The sequence below is a fragment of the Dicentrarchus labrax genome, unplaced genomic scaffold (assembly GCF_905237075.1).
Source record: "Dicentrarchus labrax unplaced genomic scaffold, dlabrax2021, whole genome shotgun sequence".
Taxonomy (NCBI): domain Eukaryota; kingdom Metazoa; phylum Chordata; class Actinopteri; family Moronidae; genus Dicentrarchus; species Dicentrarchus labrax.
The window spans coordinates 13,734,108-13,754,814 of NW_026136720.1; the positions used below are offsets into that span (position 1 = coordinate 13,734,108).

General features: G+C 42.1%; 1 protein-coding gene across 2 annotated transcripts in view; it reads left to right on the top strand.

Annotated features, from left to right (window-relative positions):
* Window positions 1–20,447, top strand: part of roraa (RAR-related orphan receptor A, paralog a) — a 180,543-nt gene extending 160,096 nt beyond the window's left edge. For both annotated transcript variants that reach the window (XM_051381895.1, XM_051381896.1), the window contains 9 exons: window positions 5,150–5,235; window positions 6,756–6,897; window positions 9,296–9,691; window positions 10,324–10,445; window positions 10,551–10,683; window positions 11,704–11,811; window positions 12,795–12,905; window positions 13,104–13,216; window positions 13,627–20,447. In XM_051381895.1, coding sequence (XP_051237855.1) covers window positions 5,150–5,235; window positions 6,756–6,897; window positions 9,296–9,691; window positions 10,324–10,445; window positions 10,551–10,683; window positions 11,704–11,811; window positions 12,795–12,905; window positions 13,104–13,216; window positions 13,627–13,791 — 1,376 coding nt within the window. In that variant the 3' untranslated portion in view covers window positions 13,792–20,447. The remainder of the gene's footprint in view (window positions 1–5,149; window positions 5,236–6,755; window positions 6,898–9,295; window positions 9,692–10,323; window positions 10,446–10,550; window positions 10,684–11,703; window positions 11,812–12,794; window positions 12,906–13,103; window positions 13,217–13,626) is intronic.
* The last annotated feature ends 260 nt before the right edge of the window (window positions 20,448–20,707 follow it).

The window sequence follows — 20,707 nt, forward strand, 5'->3', positions numbered from 1 at the left end:
GTTTACAGGTTGAATGGAAGCTGTTTAAAGTGATGATATATAGAGTTTTGGTCTGCAGGTGAATTTCTGTACAGCACTGTGTGCTTTCTTTGTGCTACAAACCAGCAAATGCCATTAGAACAGCTCTATGGTAATATGCCAGCAGCCTCCGATCCCTAAACAAATAACACATTTATACTATTCCGCCTGTGTTCCGTGCCACGACTGTCCTTTGCCACTGACATTCAAATAACCTTTCTTCTGCTGCATAAATGGGAATAAAAAAGTATTGTGTTGTGCGACTTCACATGACAGCAGAGCCCTGGCAGATGAAAAGAGCCAGAATTCTGATTCCAGCTCTTGTTAGGCTGTCGTCTCTCTACAGCTAGATCTGACTGTCATGGGTATCTGTTTAGAGAAGACTCTGTTTATCAACCGACAGCTGATCTCCACCGCCAAATGGGAAGTTCGTGTAGCAAAATGAATTGCTGCACTTAATGATGAAATAACTTTGCTTAGTGCCATTTGCAAGCCAGTTCAGTGTCCCTGGTCTTTGTATGTTGACCATGTGTAAATGCTCTGTTTTTAAGAAAATCTGCTTTTGTTTAACAGTCCTGAGAGTCGGCATTTGATCCTCCATAAGCTTTTGTTTGGTTTTGTTGCAAAATATTATAAAATGAGAATGTATTACCACAGTTTGTCTGATGGTAGGCGTATTGTTAATCTGTTCATAATGCTGTGCCCTGTCCAGTTCCTTACATAATCTCTGACATGAGCCCACTGGCTTGCGTCATTCTGTCATTGACAGCTGTCAACACAACACGACCAATACACACACTCATATATACACACTCAAACACACACCGCCATGCACAGAAAAGCAAATGTGTTTTTCCTCCAACTGCTTTGCATGCTTTCTTTTGGAATGATGTGCATTGTAAATGAGCCAATGGAGAAAAAAAAAGATCTGCATATAGAGAACAGTATAGAAACCTCGATTTCAGACCTCATTTATTGTGCGCATCTATCATGAATCATCAGGCCATGAGAAAATGATTTAATGGTCCAATCGAGTAATGGGTTAAGCTCTCAGCATTATGACGGTGGCCTGGGCATGGGTCTGTAATGTAAGGGATAATCTTAATCCTTCAACGTTATGTCAGTGGTCCAAGGGTTCAGTGGGAACAGCCAGGAGATTTTGACGGGTGTTTTTCCATGTTTGCAAAAGCCTGTACGGTTTTCAGTTTTATGCTATTTTGTCTATGTAAGCAGCAGGCTATATTGAAAGTGTAATTTCAAAAAAACAGGAATAAGAATAAAAAAAAACACGAATTAAAGAATAATAAGCAGGAACTAAATAAATTGTTTTTAATCTGAAAACAGTATATCCCAGTATAGCAGGTCCTCCTCAGTGCATACTAATAGTTTTTCATTAGGAATTTACGCTGACTACCAGAGTATCAACATTTCTAAATATTTATTCATAAATACGAATTATTAATAATGTATTTATTAGCCTCACAATGTGAATGTCTTGTGAATTAAGTAATACTACATTTTCAGTGCAGAGGGAGGAAGTTCTGTGTCTGACAGTGTCTGTCTATTCAATGCTTATAATAAAATAAACTACGACAGGGCCCCTGTAAGCTGTTAGTGTGCATTTGGCAAGTGTTCTGGGCGTTCACATTTGACTGTCAGTTTCCAGCTCTTTGATAATATAGTGTAGTTTTAGCAGTGGGTTGATCTCAGGGCTGTGGAGAAGACAGTGAAGGGCACTGGGTGAACATGCAGAGGCCTCGCTGCCCTATTGTACATGTGCTCTGAGTGACACGTCATCCCCTCAAAGGGCCTGCTAGTGTGGTGAATCAGTGTCCTTGAACTGCTCAACCACAGACAGACAAAGAACAAGCTTTAGCATTCGGCTTGACTGTCTCCTCTCTTTGCCATGCCTTTTGTCCAAGACACCCACGCCAGGCTGCAATGTTGCATACAGGAAATCAGTTTTGAGCCGCTGTCCGGCCCTTATGGTTATGCTCGTGGTGTGATTGTGCTGTAGTGTGATTCGCACATAATCTTGGGGTCTCAGCAGGTGTCTTTGAAGTGGCCTGCGTGCAGAGGCCATCTCACAGTGCTGTGAGGAGCGGCAGGCTGCTGGGATGGGCTTTAGCATGGCTGCCCGTCTAACTGTGCCTGGCTTTGATGTCGTAAACAGAGCAGGCAGGGCTGGCTGGCAGGGAAGCGGGCAGGCAGGCAGGCAGGCAGGCAGGCGCGGTGAATGGGATCAGTGGCACTGCGCTGGTCAAGCTCAAGCGAGCCAGCAGCTGCCCGTTTCACACCAAGAGGCAGTTAACACCGCAGCTCATGTCAATAGATATTGACTGCCAGATTTGGGAGTGCTTATACAGTAAGCACAGGCCTTTTTGTTTGACTGACTCTCCTGTGTGAACTCCTGTTTAAATCATCCTTAGTGTCTGAAGTGCAGCTTAGTGTACCCCATGATCAGTCATTCAAGAGGGCAACTTGCACAGTCATACAGGTATACAAATATTGACTTAGGCTGATGGTGTTGGTGACTTCATGGTGTATTTGATCTCCATTGTGTCATTGCTCTGTATTTATTCTCGTTGACCCCCCTCTCTCCACATCTTTTTGAAAGCAGCTTATCACAGTGTGGAAATAACTATATGTTCAGACTCTCATACAAGAAACTACAGAGCCCGTCTCAGCCGGTCCAGAGACAAACCCTTTTTACTGTTGAGTGCACTGAGCATCCAGGGGCTTGTGCAGCGGTGGAGTGAGAGGGTGTTAGCTGGTGAGGCTGTGTGCACCCAGGGCCTTCCTGCTGCAGATAGGGCTTTGTGAGGCATGCTCGTGTATGTGTATGCCCTGCCCGGCCTGGCACCCCCGCGTCTCTACTCCCACTGCTTTCACCTGATGTGGCACAGCCTCTGTCAGGCCTGAGCGAGCGCCCAGCCAGCTCCGCTTCTTCAGGAGAGATGAAGGCATCTCACAGCTATGCTGTGGGGGTGGGGAAGCTAGCAGCAGCCTAAGCCTGGAGCTATCAGAGGCTGGAGCTCAGAGCCAAAAGCCTGTAGGCTGGATAGGGTGGGTGGAAGCTTGGCTTAACTTGACAAGACAACCATAGCCACAGCCCTGCACTGCCACCCAATGGCTGGGGCCTATCACTACAACCTTTAGTTCACCATAACCACAGCTAGTCATAATTACAGCACGCTTCAGTTGTTGTGAGTGCATGTCAGAACAAATTATGTAAGTAATGAGGCTGAAAATGCTAAAGGAGTTGAAACACACTGCACTGCTAATGCTCATGCAGGGAGAACACAAAAACAAACAATAGAGTGCACTCATACAGAGATAGACCTAACCGAAATAACAAGCAACTGTGCACAGTAAGGAAAAGATTAATTATAAATTAACCCTCTCAGTTAGGTAGTCAAAGCCCGCCTCCTGCCTGGATTTCACTCTAATCTGGGCCGACGAGGTGCAGTGCCCTCTATTGTACGTGAGAATCACAAATCGCAGGAGGTGTTGTCTGGAGGAGAATTAATTGTGCATGTTCTACCACTCCCTTTTGTTCATTTTACTAAAATGTAGGCTAATTCCATGTAAACATGGCCGGTCTTGTTGACTCCAGCAGCGCGAGGAGAACAGACACAGATTCCTGAATGAATAGAATGTGGCTCCGGGGTTAGTGGATTAGAGGCTCTGTGTTAAGGGCCTCTCCCGGGCATGCCTCGGGGACAAGGACATTATCCACATGACACATTACAAGCTCCTAGGCAGATGATTAAAATGGGCCGGGATCTCTGGATTGAACCCTAACAAAAGTACTTTTGATGTGATCAAACTAGTTTAAAGAGGTTGGTTGTTAAGGTGTACAAGGGATATTAGAAGCTTCTAGTCTTGGGAAAAGACATGAGGCTCGATAGTAGACAGTTAGGCCTGGCTAGAGGGGAGGGCCTGATGTAACACTTTGACATAGTGAATGTACCACCACTTTTTAAAAATTATTATATTTTTTATTGCATCTTATTAAGGCAAAATCATAATATTCCTCCCCTAATTGGTATAGACTTGTGTTGCAATAGCTCCGTGCGCTGTGATTGGTTAGCTGCATGGCTGGTTGGAGAAAACCATTACATCGTGAGAAAATATCCCGCAGTGATCTTTCCTCGATTTAGATCAGATAGCGGAGTTTGTCTGGCGCTGCAGTGCACTGTTGGGATGGTGGGACTGAGATGTTGGAGATGTGGAGGAGGGCTGTGAGATAGAGATCTCTGGGGGGAGAACGAGAGAGAGAGAGAGAGAGAGGGGGGGTAAGACAGAAGGGGAGGTGGAGGTGGAGAGGGATGTAGCATCAGTGGCTGCAGTGATAAAGCTGAGAGCAGTGGGACGAGCTGGGAGTTCTGTGTCTCTGATGTCTGTGTGTTCTGTCTGTTCTGTTGTGTTGCCCTGTGGTCTGCTCCTGAAGAGAAGGCCAACGATGGATGAGGCCTGTCCTCTCTGTGCTTTTGTCCTCTATGGCGGGTGAATCACAGGCCTGTCAACAGCACAACACCACAGCCAACCCCCCCCCCCCCCTCACCAAACACAGTAACTGCCACCGCTCCATCCAGCACAGTGGGCATGTTATGATACTTTGTGGCTGCAGAGGATTTACTCCTGAGGTTTTTATGGTTTTGAAGTTTAAGAGGCTTCATGAAGTTAAGTTTTCCAATAGCGAGTATGTGCCCTCATGTGGCTAAGTGAGCCTTTGTCATTGCACAAGGCTAGTAGTAGTGCTACTGTGGTTTGGCTGGGTTTTTCCTTATGTAAATTGTGTTGAGGATGCAAATTGACACCATGTCTACATTAGCTGCTTGTGAAGACTTAAAATGGCCTCCTTCACACACACAGACACACACACACACACACACACACACACACACACACACACACACACACACACACACACACCATTTTGTAAATATTCAGCTAATGCTCGGTGGAAGTGAGGATTCAAAAACCACCGGATGAGATGCTTTTTAGAAGCACAGAGCTCTTTCATGTACCAACATGGATCCATGGTGAGAGTGTTGCACAGTGACTTGTGACAGCAAAATGTTGATTTTTTATTTTTATTTCTTCCATTTCCTTTTCTTCTCTGCAGCTCAAATCGAAATAATTCCCTGCAAGATCTGTGGAGACAAATCATCAGGCATCCATTACGGAGTGATAACATGTGAAGGCTGTAAGGTAAGCATCAAGAGATTGAACCTGTGTGTCATGGGAGGTTGTGTGTGTGTGTGTGTGTGTGTGTGTGTGTGTGTGTGTGTGTATGTGTGAGGGACAGGAACGCTGAGGGGGAAAGACGGGAGAAATTGAGGAAGTAAATAAAAAGTTGCTTGCTAGGAAAAAATGAAATTGTTGCTGAAGTTTTACGATGATTTGGAAAGAGACTGCGAAGTGTAAACACACAGAACGTGATCATGAAAGTGGTCAAGCACCACAGAGTACATCACATATAACCACAATTAGTAGGACAAAGTCATTCCTCTGCCTTGCTCTTCCTTTCCCTCCCAGGGCCTGTCTTTTCACTGTTTTTTTTTTTGCTTCTGCTGCAGCCTGCTCTTCTTGAAATAAAATGATCAAAAGGAGAGTGCTTTGAATTATAGCAGATTGTTGGCTGTTTGCTACAGTGTTGCTTCCATTGAAGCCGCCTTTTGTACTGTTTCAAATGCACCAGCCATTCACAGTGAGGGGAATTTTGTGCTTAGAGTGTATTCTTGTCCCTGTACTTGTCACCAGGCACATCATTAGCATTCCTCAGCCAGCCTGCACCTTTGCTGTTTGCTCCTGTGTGTGTGTGTGTGTGTGTGTGTGTGTGTGTGTGTGTGTGTGTGTGTGTTTGTGTGTTTGTGTGTGTGTGTGTGTGTGTGTGTGTGTGTGTCTGGGGGGGGAGAGAGAGAGACAGAGAGAGAGAGAGAGAGAGAGAGAGAGAGAGAGGGGTTCCTTTCAGCTGCTCTTCCCAGTGCTCCTCTCCCTCACACAGGAGCTGCAAGGAACAAAACACTAAAGAATAAACTGCTGAAATCTATCTTTAATGATTGCTAATTAGTCCAAGGCAGAGAGGCCTTTAATGATATGTGCGAGTACAAAAGTTTGGACCATAAATCATAGCATTATTAAAGAGTGCTGCTTGTCACTGGCAGTTATAGCCTGTTTCCATAATGGCTTCCATTATAAAGCAACTTGGCAGCTGTCAGCTGTTTTCTTGTAATTAAACAGCCAATGAGCAGCTAATTAAGACATATGTGTATGGAGCAGTAGAGTGGGGCATGTTAATGATGTGCTGGAATCAATTCATTAAGTCAAAGGATGAGGAATCCAGTCGGTGTGCATTCGCAATCCTTTAGCACTGCACATGCCAGTGCTGCGTTAATCAACACTAATAACCCCACTGAAGAAAAATACCATCCACTGTTATCAGTCCTACCCAAACACACCACCCTCCTGCTGTACACACTGGTGAAATACAGCGCTCTCTGAATGGCAGATAGTACATCCAAGAAAATACCATCACAGTAGTGTTATTATCTATCTCTTTGGCAGAAGTATAATAAAAATATAACCGCTAGGAATACAACTCATTATTAATCAGTGATGAATTTTTTTAGCACTAAAACATTATGAAGACATTATGAATTGATCCTACAGTCCCAGAACATGGTTTGTCCAGTAACCCGATGTGTTTCCATGCCCCTTTTCCTGTGCAGGGCTTCTTCCGGAGGAGTCAGCAGAGCAATGCAGCCTACTCCTGCCCCCGTCAGAAGAACTGCCTGATCGACCGCACCAGCCGCAACCGCTGCCAGCACTGCCGGCTGCAGAAGTGCCTGGCAGTGGGCATGTCACGAGATGGTAAGTGCTTGATGGAAGAGGTGGGTGGATACAGCAGGGTGCCATGGTGAGCAGAGGGAGGTGAGGAGCCCAGGTTCAAGCCCCTGTGTGGGCCAGAATCTGCACTGCTGAAGCTTCTTTGGACAAGTGCTTCGGGCTTGCTGTTGTGGACTCTGACCTTCCAGGAGAGGAAAGAAGTTCCTCATGGGGATCAATATATTTATGTATATTTAGGGCTCATTATTTGCTACGAGAAACAATCCAGGAATGTATCTGTTTATTTTTAAATTGAAAGAATGAATGAAGGGGATAAAATCAATTACACAAAATACAATACAATTTTACATTACAACCACTATGTAGTGCTTCTTGTTTTTCCTTTTTTTTTTACTTACTTAGAGGGACTGATCAGCAGCTAATTTGCATTATCTACCCATTTTTCTCTGTACTTTCTATTACTGGAAGGTTTTCTGAAATGTGCTTGTCACAAGATCTTTGCAGTAAACTACTGTGGTCAGCATCTTCTTGTAACTGCTACTTTTTTTGGGGGGGAAAAAAACACACATAACTCTGTTGAAACAGCTTAGCTAGCTAGCAGCCTTTCAGTTGCCATTAACACCTGTGTGTGTTAATGATAAACTTGTACTGTTTGTCATTATTGTTATTCGCTTGTTTTTATTAATGTTCCTATGTTGATGTGGTTCTGTATATTATCTTAGTCGAGACAAAGAAAACACACAGATAATGACTGCCATTATTCTCAGAGAGACATGATATATTCTAAGAAAACTGTGACACGAACACATGTTAAGACTTCAGTCGGTGTTCATTGTTTGCCAGTAGCAGGTGAGTGCTTTGTCTGTGGGACTAATTTGTTGCTTTGATAGAAACTAGGTTTGATGAAATAGGAGGTTGTTACAGGTTGTCATTAGTGCTGCTGCAGCTGAGATGCAGTAATGGGAGCACACAGGTGGGGATGTGTGCTGGAGGGCTCCTGCTGAGCCAAACTGGTCCAGACTGGGCTGGCCCACACTGGGCTGAGCTGAGGAGATTATGTCAGAACAGAGCAGATCTATTATGTTGTTGTTGGTTTTTTTTTTTGGTTTTTTTGTAAAACACACACAGGAATGCACACAGACAAGTGAAAAACTGAACATACATGCACAAGAGGCTGGTACATCTTTATGCACACTACTTTGCTCAAATTCAGTTATACACATGCATACATATTCATGAATGTGAATGAACACAGAAGTACATTAGCACTTGTGAGTACCATTGCATAGCCACACACATTCTCACGTGCACATACACGCATGCACATATACACGCGCACTCAGGACAGACGAAGGTGACTCTTGCCTTCACTCAACACACCAGAGCCCATCTGCCTGCACTCTCCTCTGCGTCGCTCCACTCGCTTTCCACTGTGCTTAGACAAACACACACATACACACACACACACACACACACACACACACTGTGACCGGCTGACATACTGCCAGGCCCCCAGAACTCTGGCCAAGGAGTCTCATTCTCAGCACCACTGTTTAGTCTGGAAACCTTGACACAGGAGGCAGCAACTTAGCCTGTCTCATGTTTGAGTGGCTGGTAAGCTGTTAGTCACTTCTCACTTCTTCCTCTGTTCTTATGAAGCAGTTCATTTTTGTTATAATTTTACTGATCCATCCAGAAATGTGGAGATTTGCTTTTTTTCTAACAGTGTTATCTGAGAATATGATTGTTCTGTACTGTACTGTACATCAGTTTGGTGGAGTTAGTGCAAGCGTCTTTTGGTCTTATAGTAACATACAATTTTACTACTAACATAACTATTTTAATAAGATTGGTGGAGTGTTACTGTGTCAACACACATTGACAAATGATCTCACACACAATTTATAGCGAGTAGGGATTTAATCCTCAGTTCAATCAGTGTCCCTTGTTATCTTAACAAGTCATTTTGTATCAGTCTCAGCCGCCATGATTACATTTTTCTTCAAAGGAGTAACAATTTAGCATGAGATGTTTAGTGCAAGATAATTTGATTCATTTCCAGAGCAGTTCTACTGCTTCAGGTATTTTCTAGACATCAGTATTGGTATCACTCATGAGAGTAACTAGGGAGACTGCTATATTAGAATTTTAAAAAAGTACACATGATTAAGGAAAATTATTGAAGTAAGTCTATTTGTGTTGGTAACCTAAACCACTGGTAAGATTTTAAAATTATTTATAATTTCTGAAACATCCACACATCAGCTAAGGTATTACATATTTATGGAAACTTATTTTACTGTATGGAGAAAAGCCACCAGGTGCTATGTATAGAAAATAAACATACACCAGTGATTCATTTAAATTTGATTATTTGTGATGTATGACGAGTTTAACATGTGTTTTGTCCTGCTAATTGCAGCGGTGAAGTTTGGCCGCATGTCAAAGAAGCAGCGAGACAGCCTGTACGCCGAGGTCCAGAAGCACAGGCTGCAACAGCAGCAGCGTGACCACCAACAACAGCCTGGAGAGGCGGAGCCGCTCACACCTAGCTATGGCCTCTCAGCCAATGGCCTCACAGAGCTCCATGACGACCTCAGCGGCTACATGGATGGTCACACCCCCGATGGCAGCAAACCAGACTCGGCGGTCAGCAGCTTCTACTTGGACATCCAGCCATCTCCTGACCAGTCAGGCCTGGACATCAACGGCATCAAGCCGGAGCCCATCTGCGACTTTGCCCCCGGCTCTGGCTTCTTCCCTTACTGCTCCTTCACCAACGGAGAAACCTCCCCCACCGTGTCCATGGCTGAATTAGGTAAGGAGCAGGAGAGAGGCAGGGGGAGACAAGAGGAGAGACAGCAAAATGGAGGAGGGGGGAGAACAACTCAACCGTGGGGCAAACGACACAAAGGTTGCTTAAAATAGCAGGAGGTTGGAGACTCATCTCCAACACTCATTAAAAGAGCCTCTTTTTTGTAATTAGTTTCCATTAATTAGGGCCAATCAGGATCCAGCAGGGCAGGCGTCTGGGGAAATCATTTTTTTAGGCTCCCCTGTGCCTAGGAACTCCTTTTAACAGATGTGTTTTCAAAACCATTTAAATTCTTATACTCAATATTTCTCTCAGAGAAAATGTGACCTTTGTTTCAGTGAGTAACATGGTGCCCCTCCTCCTCTCCATGCATTTGTGTCATAACTAGATTGGCTTTGCCTCAACCTTAAGTTATGAGCTTCCTGCAGGCAGTAAAAGGAAATGTCAACAAGCCTTTTCCCAGTCAAAAAAGCCCACGCGTATCCGCCTCTCCTCCTTCTTGAAAGCTCAGTAAATAAATCTGCTTTTCCTGTGGCATATTTCATCAGTGAGGTCCTCACTTTCACAGAGCCTTGTGAGTTACATTCAGATCCTAACTGTGATCTTCTGGGTTTGTGACGATGGTTGTATTGCAGAGCACCTGGCCCAGAACATCTCCAAGTCACACATGGAGACATGTCAGTACCTGAGGGAGGAGCTGCAGCAGATGACCTGGCAGGCCTTCCTGCAGGAGGAGGTGGAGAACTACCAGAGCAAGGTAACTCGACCACAAACCAGCCTGCACTGGCCTCTGCAGCAGTTACAGTAATCAAATCCATTGTTTTAAAGCAGATAACCCATTCTCTTTCCTATCTGTTCTTAGCCCCGGGAAGTCATGTGGCAGCTGTGTGCTATCAAAATAACAGAGGCCATTCAGTATGTGGTGGAGTTCGCCAAGCGCATCGACGGCTTCATGGAGCTGTGTCAGAATGATCAGATAGTGCTGCTGAAAGCAGGTATGACAGCCTGTCAACATGGCCTGCTGCCGTCAAACTCACCCACTACCACCACCACCACCACCACCACCACCACCACCACCCCCCTCTGGCATTGTCACAAGGGCGTAGCTGACCTGACTGCACAAAGCCCTCTTCTTCACACGCACAGACAGTGTCACAGAAAGGAGACCCCACCCTGCCTGTTTCCTCTCTCTGTCTCTGTCGCTCTCTGTTTTCCTCTTTTCATTACATACATAGCAGGGATGGACACAGCGTTAGATAAGCAATGTGTTCCTGAGCTCAGATAATACCTATCATGACGGCTGCCATTTCTCCCTCTTTTCCCAGACACAGACGATGTCTACTTTTTCAAACTGCTCTCATGAACACGTACTTACAGAATATTAAATGCAGTTATGGCTCTGTGCACACTGTCACCCATATTTGTGTGTACATACGAATGCTCACACACACACACGCACAAACACACAAACATACGGCACATGCAGCAAACAAACGCCTCTCCTGGGTCTTTCCCTGAGTATTATTTACATTAGCACAGCCAATATGAATAATGAAATAAAGACTGAGATCCCTTGTCAGAGGTGACATTTTAAAACAGTAGCATCTCCCTTAGAGGCAGTAATGGCTTCTGCTACACTTTCTTGATCCTCTTATCCACTCCCACAGAGTGGTACAAATTGCAAAATGGAAAAGATTCCCGTACCTATCTTGCTAAATAAAGGTTGAATGAATAAGCACTGTCACTACTGAATGAAGCACAATTTTTATCTGGCATGTCGTTATGGAAGAATAGCCTTCTGTCTATGATATTATCATCTGCAGAGGTGTTTTTTTTTTTTTTTCTCCCTCTGACAGTAGGCTTCTTTATTTCAAAGTGGTTCTGTTACTCATGTTGTAGAAGAACAGCACAAAGCACAATCATGTGTTTTGCATCCCTGACTGATGTGTAAGTGTTAGGGGAAAAAAAAGAAACAAAGCTCAGATTCAGCATCTTGTTCCTGTCTGTCTCCACAGGCTCTTTGGAAGTTGTGTTTGTCAGAATGTGCCGTGCCTTTGACTCGCAAAACAACACAGTCTATTTTGATGGAAAGTATGCCGGACCTGATGTGTTCAAGTCATTAGGTAAGTGGAGTGGGTGTATGTGTGTGTGTGCTCGTTTGAATGAGTCTGCATGTGTGTATTTGTATGCCGCTGTGTTGGTGTGTGTTTCTTACAGTGTCTTACTCCTTTCCTCGGTGTAATAGCCAAAATTAGAGTCTGCTGTTCTGTTCTACACACTGCTGAAGGCCTGGAAGCAAACTCAGAGCACTCATCCCTGCCTCACCTGGCATTGCTGTCTCTGCAACGGTTATTTATGGTAGAACAGAGACGTTAGTGAGGCTCTGCTGCATATGGCTCCTGTAACTGTGGAATAAATAAAGCCAGACGGAGTGTCTTTAGGGAGAGCGCTATCAAAACCATCATTGATAGTCTGACATAAAACATCTCAGGCAAAAGCAAATAGCATTTGTGTTTGACTGCCATGATATTAGTAAGACTCTCCACCACGGATTTTCTCGCATTTCCAACTGCATTTTGACGGAAGTTTTTTTTTTTTTTATCGTCCCATAGTGGCAGTAAAAAATCTGAATTCTGTTTCGTGGTGCAAGTTTACCAGTCCTTGTAACTCCCTGTTTGCAAGTGCGTATGAGTGAGCATGTGTATCTGTCCCAGCTTCGAGAGTCCCAGTGTCCTGTGTGTTCTGTACAGAGGGGTCCGCAGCGGGGGAGGCAGAGTGATGGGCTTCCCGAGCCGCGGTGGCATCCGCCTGTCTCTTTCTATCCCCGATAATTGATTTAACTAAAAGCCTCAATAGTGACCTCATTTTGCCTTGCATAACACCACCCAACTGCCAAAAGTGACTCGTCTGGGAGGCAAAACTCAGTAAAAGCATTGCCTGTTCTGCTTAAGACGCTCCCATGTGCTGTCAGCATGCCGCTCTTTTTCATTCCTTCCCCTTCCTCTCCCCTCCCTGTGTGCCTCTCTCCCAATAAAGATCAAGAGTGAATGTTGTTCTTTGGTCTTCCTCATCCTAAGCCCTCTCTCTGTGTCCTTTGCTGTGGCAGGCTGTGACGACTTGATCAGCTCCGTCTTCGAGTTTGGGAAAAACTTGTGTTCTATGCACCTGTCTGAGGATGAGATCGCCCTGTTCTCCGCCTTTGTGTTGATGTCTGCTGGTAGGTGTCACTCACAGTGCAAAGGGAAAAAAAATGGTAGACACACATTCACCACAACAAGGAACGCTGTTACGCTCCTGTTTTTCCTCTATCAATTAATAACTTATATTAGTGGCACTGCGTCATTACTTTTCACGTAAGTCATGTTCCTGCATGTGTTTGTACAGCAACAAAAAGTTGTGATAATTTACCTTTCAGACCGGTCCTGGCTCCAGGAGAAGGTGAAGGTTGAGAAACTCCAGCAGAAGATCCAACTGGCCCTCCAGCATGTGCTGCAGAAGAACCACAGAGAGGATGGTATACTCACAAAGGTACAGTGTGATGCAGCACACAAACCATCCATTAGCCCTTAAAGTGGCTGTCTGCTAAGCATGCTCTCCCCTCGTAGCAGTGCAATCTCCCACTGTTTAGGATCTGGATCAGGCCATCAACCATTCTTTGCACATTAGCCTAAACTAACACAAATTTCAGGGGAAGCATTCGTAATGTTACATGAAATGCCTTTTTATCAGTAGAGGAGTTGCAATTTATCAATTGTACCAGCTCCATAATATGAAGTGTCAACTTTTCCTCGTGCCTTAGCGCTTGTCTCAATATTTACAAGTCTGTTTGCCCCTGTGTGAGAAGGAATACACTGTAGGGAGGAATGTTTTTCACTACCATTGCTCCATGTCCTTGCTTCCTTGTGAATCTAAACAGCCTGTCTCCTCTCTCTCCACAGTTGATATGCAAAGTGTCGACACTGCGAGCGCTGTGCAGTAGGCATACAGAGAAGCTTACAGCTTTCAAAGCAATATACCCAGACATTGTGCGTGCCCACTTCCCCCCCTTATACAAGGAGCTGTTCGGATCAGACTTTGAGCAGTCCATGCCCGTTGACGGGTAGCAGCCCTGCCAGGTGCCAGTGTGCCCACCGTAGGGGAATGTGGAGGAGGAATCTGAGACACTTTATTGGTGCCCTGCACAAACCAGAGCGGACAGATGGCACGCTGTTCAACTCCTTCTTTTACATCGAAAGGGGAGGGCTTAGGGAGTTGATTCTCAAGGTTTACTTTACTGAATTTAGTTCTCTTTGGAAGACTTGTGGGACCCGACACCCCATGGGACATGAAGAGGAGATAGGGACAAATAATTTCTGTCTGGTTGAACTTGACCCTCTTTTGCGCATTTCTAACATGGAATTCATGATTCACTTCATTTCATTCATTCATTTTCACCAGTATTTATTGCATCACCTTCATTGAGTTTATCTGTGCATCTGACTTGTAATTGTATAACCAATTAACAAGTCACTTTTGGAATTGAAATAGTTTTAAGATGTCTTTAATGAGAATATAAATCAACATCACAATTTTTCAGATTACACTCCAAAACAGTTTCAGTATTGTCATATTTAAAGTTTTAAATAGTCTTATCCCTATCTGTCCCCAAACTGAAATAAATAGCTGATAAATGCGCACATTTTGGTCAAGTTCAGCCATTTTTCTCTTGTGTTCAGTTGTATCTTTTGGACGCAGTTCCTGGAATGAAAACTCACAGCGACTTTGAGGGAGGGTCTGTCGGCATGGTGATGCAATCGGCACCTCTCTATGGACAATCGTTAAAAAAAAAAAAAGAAACATAGAATTCTGGTAATTCTAATGAAAAACGCAATGATTTTAGCTGTCAAAGACTCCATCCACCATTGTTGCATAGTGAAATCATGTAAGGCCATCTGCTATTAATCCTTCTCTGGACAGGTGCCCTGGAGAAGCACAGGGCACCAACACAATGAAAAGGGTCCATTCCACCTGTTTTATAATGTACTACAGGGTATATGGTCATAAGTACTTACTATACAGAAAAAAGTAATGTTTATAGAATCTATTTTAAATAACATGTATGATATTAGTAGTTAGACCATTCTTAATTGTTGAATTGATAAGGCACTTTTATTTACACTTTTCTTTAATTTAAGACTTGTATATTTACCTAGTGATGTGTTGCATGTGCACAAGAAATACAAGTTGAACCATGGTCACAGAGGCTAGTCCTGGGAGCTGCAGATGATACTGGTCTGGAAGTGTAAGGGCTGTCTGTCAGGATTGCTGGTGTGGCTGCTGGTTGGTGAACAAAGAGGCATGGATGAGAAGACATTTTAGAGAAGCTCTGTCACCTGTTACCTCAACAACTGCCTGTCAGACACCTGTCAAAATGTAGCTCCTATACTCCTTTTAGCAAGTATGGACACATAACAGTAACAGCCAACAAACCTTCTAGTGACGTTACAGTCTCGTGGGTTTCTTGATCTTTCTTATGAACAGACCTGGATTGAACATCATTTGTTTAAACCTTTTTGTCTAAATAAAAATATTTGGTACAAATTTTACTGTGAAAAACCTCACATATTATGTGAAGAAGGGCACAAGAAAACATAAAAATCCAACATTATTGCAGCCAGAGCTTATAAATCAACATTGAATAGCCCTGAAGCCAGACTGGAAAGATCACACATGGACTGTAATCCAATTGTTCCATCTAGTGGAAGGTATAGATACAGCAAGCGAGTTAACAGCCTAAGCCTGACAAAGATGCAAGGTCTACCTAAAAGCACATTCATGAGCCTCTGTCAAAATGTTTTGAGCATTTTTTGTTGTTGTTTTTGAGTGACTTTATTTGCCTTCTCACCACAGCCTCAGCCCACCAATGCCACAACAGGACACAGAAGGAACAGTGAAGGGAAAGTGAATATTCAAAGCCTTGTCTGGTAGTAAAGCTTCTATTTTTGTAACATGTTTTGGTTAATAAAGTCATGAAAGAGAACGAGGGAGAGAAAAAGATGTCAGGTAGCACTTAACTATATTCCCGCAATAATTAGACTAGCTGTTGTTTGTATGATTAGGGGAGAAACATAAAAATGGTAGGACAAGTGCTATTTTCAGAATGCTTTGTTGTTGTGTTTCCGTTATGTTGAGTGTGTCTTTCTTGTCAGTGTGGTAGTAAAGTGGTAGAAAAAAACTCTGGATGTGCCAAACAGTAGTCGTTGCTTCCGCTTTCCAGTCTACTCGTCTATAATGTAGAATGGATTCCTAAGACATTCCAGCAATCTCTGTAGCGGCTTCTAGAAATATCTTTTAAAAAAGAGCAAAAAAAAAAAAGAAATGGAAAAAAAAAGAAAAGTGATATCCCTTTAGAAACCCAACAAAGCATGTTAATACATCTGTCACCAACAGCAACATAGAATCCAGTTGTTTGTCTTTTGTTTTCTGTTTGCACACTATCATTCCTCTGCCGTGCAATTTGCACAAGGCGTTAATGCCTTGTGCTGTCACCCCTCAGGGACGAGTTTCTTTTGCGCTTTCTGTTTTGAGAGGACATTTGTTTGTACTCATTAGGTTTAGTTTATGTTTTTTGTCAGTGATTGAGATTAACATTTGAATATTCATCACCGAGTGGTTTCCGAATTTTACATCATTGATGTCCATTAGGGGCCTCCAGCCACTCAAAGACCACCACTGCGCCCCCACGGTCAAGTTCAAGAAAATGTCATTTGTAAAAACAACAAAACCCCATCGCTTTTACAAACCACAGTTTTATCAGTACACAGCATATTCCTGTCACACAAAAATCTGTTTTGGTTTCAAATGGTGTCATCAGGGTCTTAAAAAATGATAACCCTCTTTATTAGAAAAACCAAATATTCTTATGCAATACTAAATCTGTTGTGTTTGGGTTGTGGTATATGCTGTACCTAAGTAATAATCTCTGTTATGATCCAATGCTATTTGGATATGCACAAGCCCTCTACGACTAGTAAACCTCAGTCTCCCAGCAAAAGAAAACCCAGTCTGGAACACTGCTAGACAATCCAGGTTGAGAGGCCCAGTGGCCTGGCAAGAGCAGCGAAGAGGATGAGGTATGAACGCTCAGGGAGGTAACAGGTAGACCGAAGAAGCAGCTTGCTTTCCTCTGGACAGTTGCAGAGCATTTGATTAGCTCTGTTGTGAATTTATGAGGTCTTTAAAATCTCTTCAAAGCACTGAGAAGAGGTAGCATGGCACACTGAACGGTAGTTACAGCACTTACTGTTCAGAAAATGATAAAGAGATGGAGATTTGGCTGATTTCCTGTTATTTATTTGCAAAAAAAAAAAAATTTGGTTTGTTTCTTGAAAATGATTCCGTTTTCTTAAGCTGTTGTAATATTGCTTGATGGTCACATAAAACAGTTTTTCTCAAATATGATCAGCGAAGGTCTACCACCAAAACGGTTCTCCTCTCATAAAGTGAAAATTTGTTTTTCATTCAAGTCTACATGTTTGAGTGGCATGTAATGTGTTCTACAATATAAAACAAGCAATATGCCTTGTGTTACAATTACGGGTCTCTACAGTGCAGTCATCATCGTTTTTTAATTGACTTTATTCATTCAGCTGACTCAAACTGATAAGGTTTACTCTCAGTCTAGAACAAAAAATAATAAAGCCCCATTAATCTGTTTTCATCTTCTTATGTACTGGTATTGTTGGAAGGATAGCAGAAAATGGTCATCAAACACATGAATACTTGTGTCTAACTAAAAACTGCGCCTTCGCACAGGCCTGTAAAGTGATGTCCTTCTGTATATTCTCACTTGAGATATCCCAATTTACTGTAAGTAAGGGATTGATGCTACGTGTGCTATTCAATCAGTGTATAGTATTCAGTAAAATGTGCTGGTCCTTCTGTCTCTGCTCTGTTGTCTGTTTGTAAAAAGCAATAGTGTGTGTGTGTGTGTGTGTGTGTGTGTGTGCGCGCGATTGTGTGTGTATGTGTTTGTTCTCGCAGTGTGTGAATAAAATAAACCCCAGACAAGGCTTTAATAATTACAGAGGGAACAGGGTTATGTGGAACGAGGAGGTCTTGATTTTATTTTGGGACTTTTTTTTTTTTTTTTTTTTTTTTTTTTAAAAGGCTTTGGAATTGCTGAGCTTGATCCATCCATAAATAGGTGTAGGTTTTTAAAAGCATGACATAATGCCTTCAACAATTCATGGGTCTGCAGGATGCTGTGAGGCAACATTGACCAGCTTCACAGTGCAAACATGCTTCGCTATCAGTTCGGACAGCACGGCAACAGCCTGAGCTGAAATGAATTGGAGTGAATTCTGGACTGTAAATTGTGAAAAATGAGTCTTCTTGACCATACAAATTGTGAAGATCAGAGTTATGTCACGCTTAAAAGTTGTGCTGGAGTGTCGGTGTGTTACCCAGAATTATGAGTCAGTTGTCATATTTTAACATAACTCACTTTCCAAAGCACAGCTGATAAGGATTTATGATTAAAAATACGTTTAAGAATATAGTTTTAAAAAAAAATTGAAAAGCAACTTTTAGCCATAATCGAATGTCAAGCAATAATATATGTCTGTGTATTATTTTTGATTCTTTTGTGCATAATAGTCTTTGAACATCTGCATGTAAATACACCTCTTATTTATCACTTTTTTGGTTTTGTTTTATTTTTGTGTTGATTTTGTGGATGTTTTTATGTTTCATCTGTATATTTGACCAGTTCTGTTCCCAGGTGGAGAACTAAGAACTTGACATGGCCTGTATGCTGTATATCTTATTTTCTCTCTCTTTCTCTCTCCCCCATTCTCGGCTGTTTATTCACCATATTTAATGTTATTATTGATCACATGTATAAAGGTAGCTTTGTAATTTCTGTCTGTATAGGTAAGAGGAAAATACTGCTACTAAGGCCTACCCAGTGAAAATATTTATCTGTTTATCAATTACACCATATTGTACGATAACTCTGTTTCTAGTTTGCTTCCCTCCTTTAGGATTAGTTTGATAGCGATAGGGTGTGCTGACATTTATTTTGTGTTGCCCTAATGTGTGGTGCTAGGTAAGTTAATTTTGTGAACAAAGTATTGATTCCTAAGCCTGGCCACCCTATTAGTCCATTCATTTCATTGCATATTAATGTATTATTGATATTAGGACTCAATAAATAATAATGATAATGAAAATGATAGTGGTAAAAATTACCCAGCCAGTACCTGTATCAGTGTGCTCGTCTTGGGATAAGGCACTTATTTCCTTCTGACTTATAGCAAAGCTAGTATCTGCTAATTAACAAGCTATTTAAGGTTGCTTTCCTGGTTTGTGGAAAAATGATAATATTCAAACTGAAACAGCAGTATTGTGTTTTTTCTTTGTCTGATTGTAAAAACCACTCACTGAGGCTATAGTTTGTCAGGTTTTAAGATACTAAATATTTACCTCTCTTGCGTCTGCATAGTTCTTCACCTGATGCAGGGAAGTGGTGCTTGGATTTTATTAAACAGAGCCTCGGTATGCTTTTGTTATTCCCCATTTTAGACTATCCTGAAAGTGGTTTCTTCAGACCAGTGGCATAAACCTCTTGCACCACATGAAGTGTTACAAATGTACATGAAAGAATTGCCATTTGAGGACAAAGTTGACCTTTTCTCTCCACTCTGTAGCAAATATCAGTGAGAATATGCTTGCAATAATATACAACGTATCACACTGAGTGCCTCTCGGTGTAACAAGATGCATACGTGGTTTTGATTGTCTTTTTTTGTGGTTTTTCCAGACGTGTACTGAAGTGACAATGTATTTTGTACATGAGGATGAATTCTCACTCTCACATGCTTCAAATGTTTTTTCAGATTCTTTCTTTTATGTGATGGTAATCATTTTCACGTGGGTTGATGCACTATGTGAAAGGGTTTCAATGTTTTGATGGTCCGTTTTGAGTGTACATGTCACATCCCTCACCTTATTTGAGAAACACAACTGGAAAGTTTGTTTCATGTTGATCTTGAATGGTCAAATAAATGGTCGCAGAAAATATTACACAAAAGTTCACCTGCACGTTGTTTTTTGTTTTTTGCATAGGCAAAAACTAACAGGCAATCCACTTTTCTTCGTTTTCTGTTTGTTTTATATCAGCTCCTTTCTTATTTAACGGAGAACAGAAGATTTACTAATGCATTGTATGTCAAGTATTTGTATGTGTTTGTAAAAAAGGCATACAACACATCTGGATTTCTTTAATGTTCTGTGTTCAACGTACGCTCAGTCGGTTGGGGTAACGTGAAGGGTGGGTGGAGCACGGGTCGATTCTTTTTTTTCCATGCAAAAGCAGTACAAATTATGGGAAAGCCGAAACTAGTGTGGTTGTCACAAATTTCTAAGTCACACGTTTGCTACTGATGTTAAAATGGGGACAGATGATCATGTACCTTTTTATCCAGCTCTTTTGAACTCTCTTTAGCAGGTAGTCTATTCACAAACGTAGTTTTGCTCCTTCTTGTCTGATTCTTAAATATGAAAATAAGTATTTTGATTCATTTTGTAAATACAGCTGTAAAGAAAAATAAGAAATTTAATGTTGTCTTTTAAATACTTTTCATTCTAATATGAATGTTGTTATATTGTACTTAGAAACTGTACCTTTAATATTACCTTTATTAAAAGTGCATTGGACACATCGATTTTAGATGTGCTTTATGTGCTGTTATCCCATAATAAAATTTACCGCTTGTAATGGGCTTTATTTCCTGACTCTTTATCTGTCTCTGTTGTCTATTCCCTCCCAGCTCACTCTCTTGTAACAAAATTAATCAAATTGCTAGTTTTTGATTTACAATATTTTTTTTTAATTTATTAACCGTCCTACTTAGTGTTTTAATATTTAATCAGAGTTGGTAGACTCACTCCACTGGAAACTGTTCTCCAAATTATGTAATTCAATTCAACTGGCAATAAAAATCTGAGCAAAGTTAGACTTTGTTGAAGAAAACATAA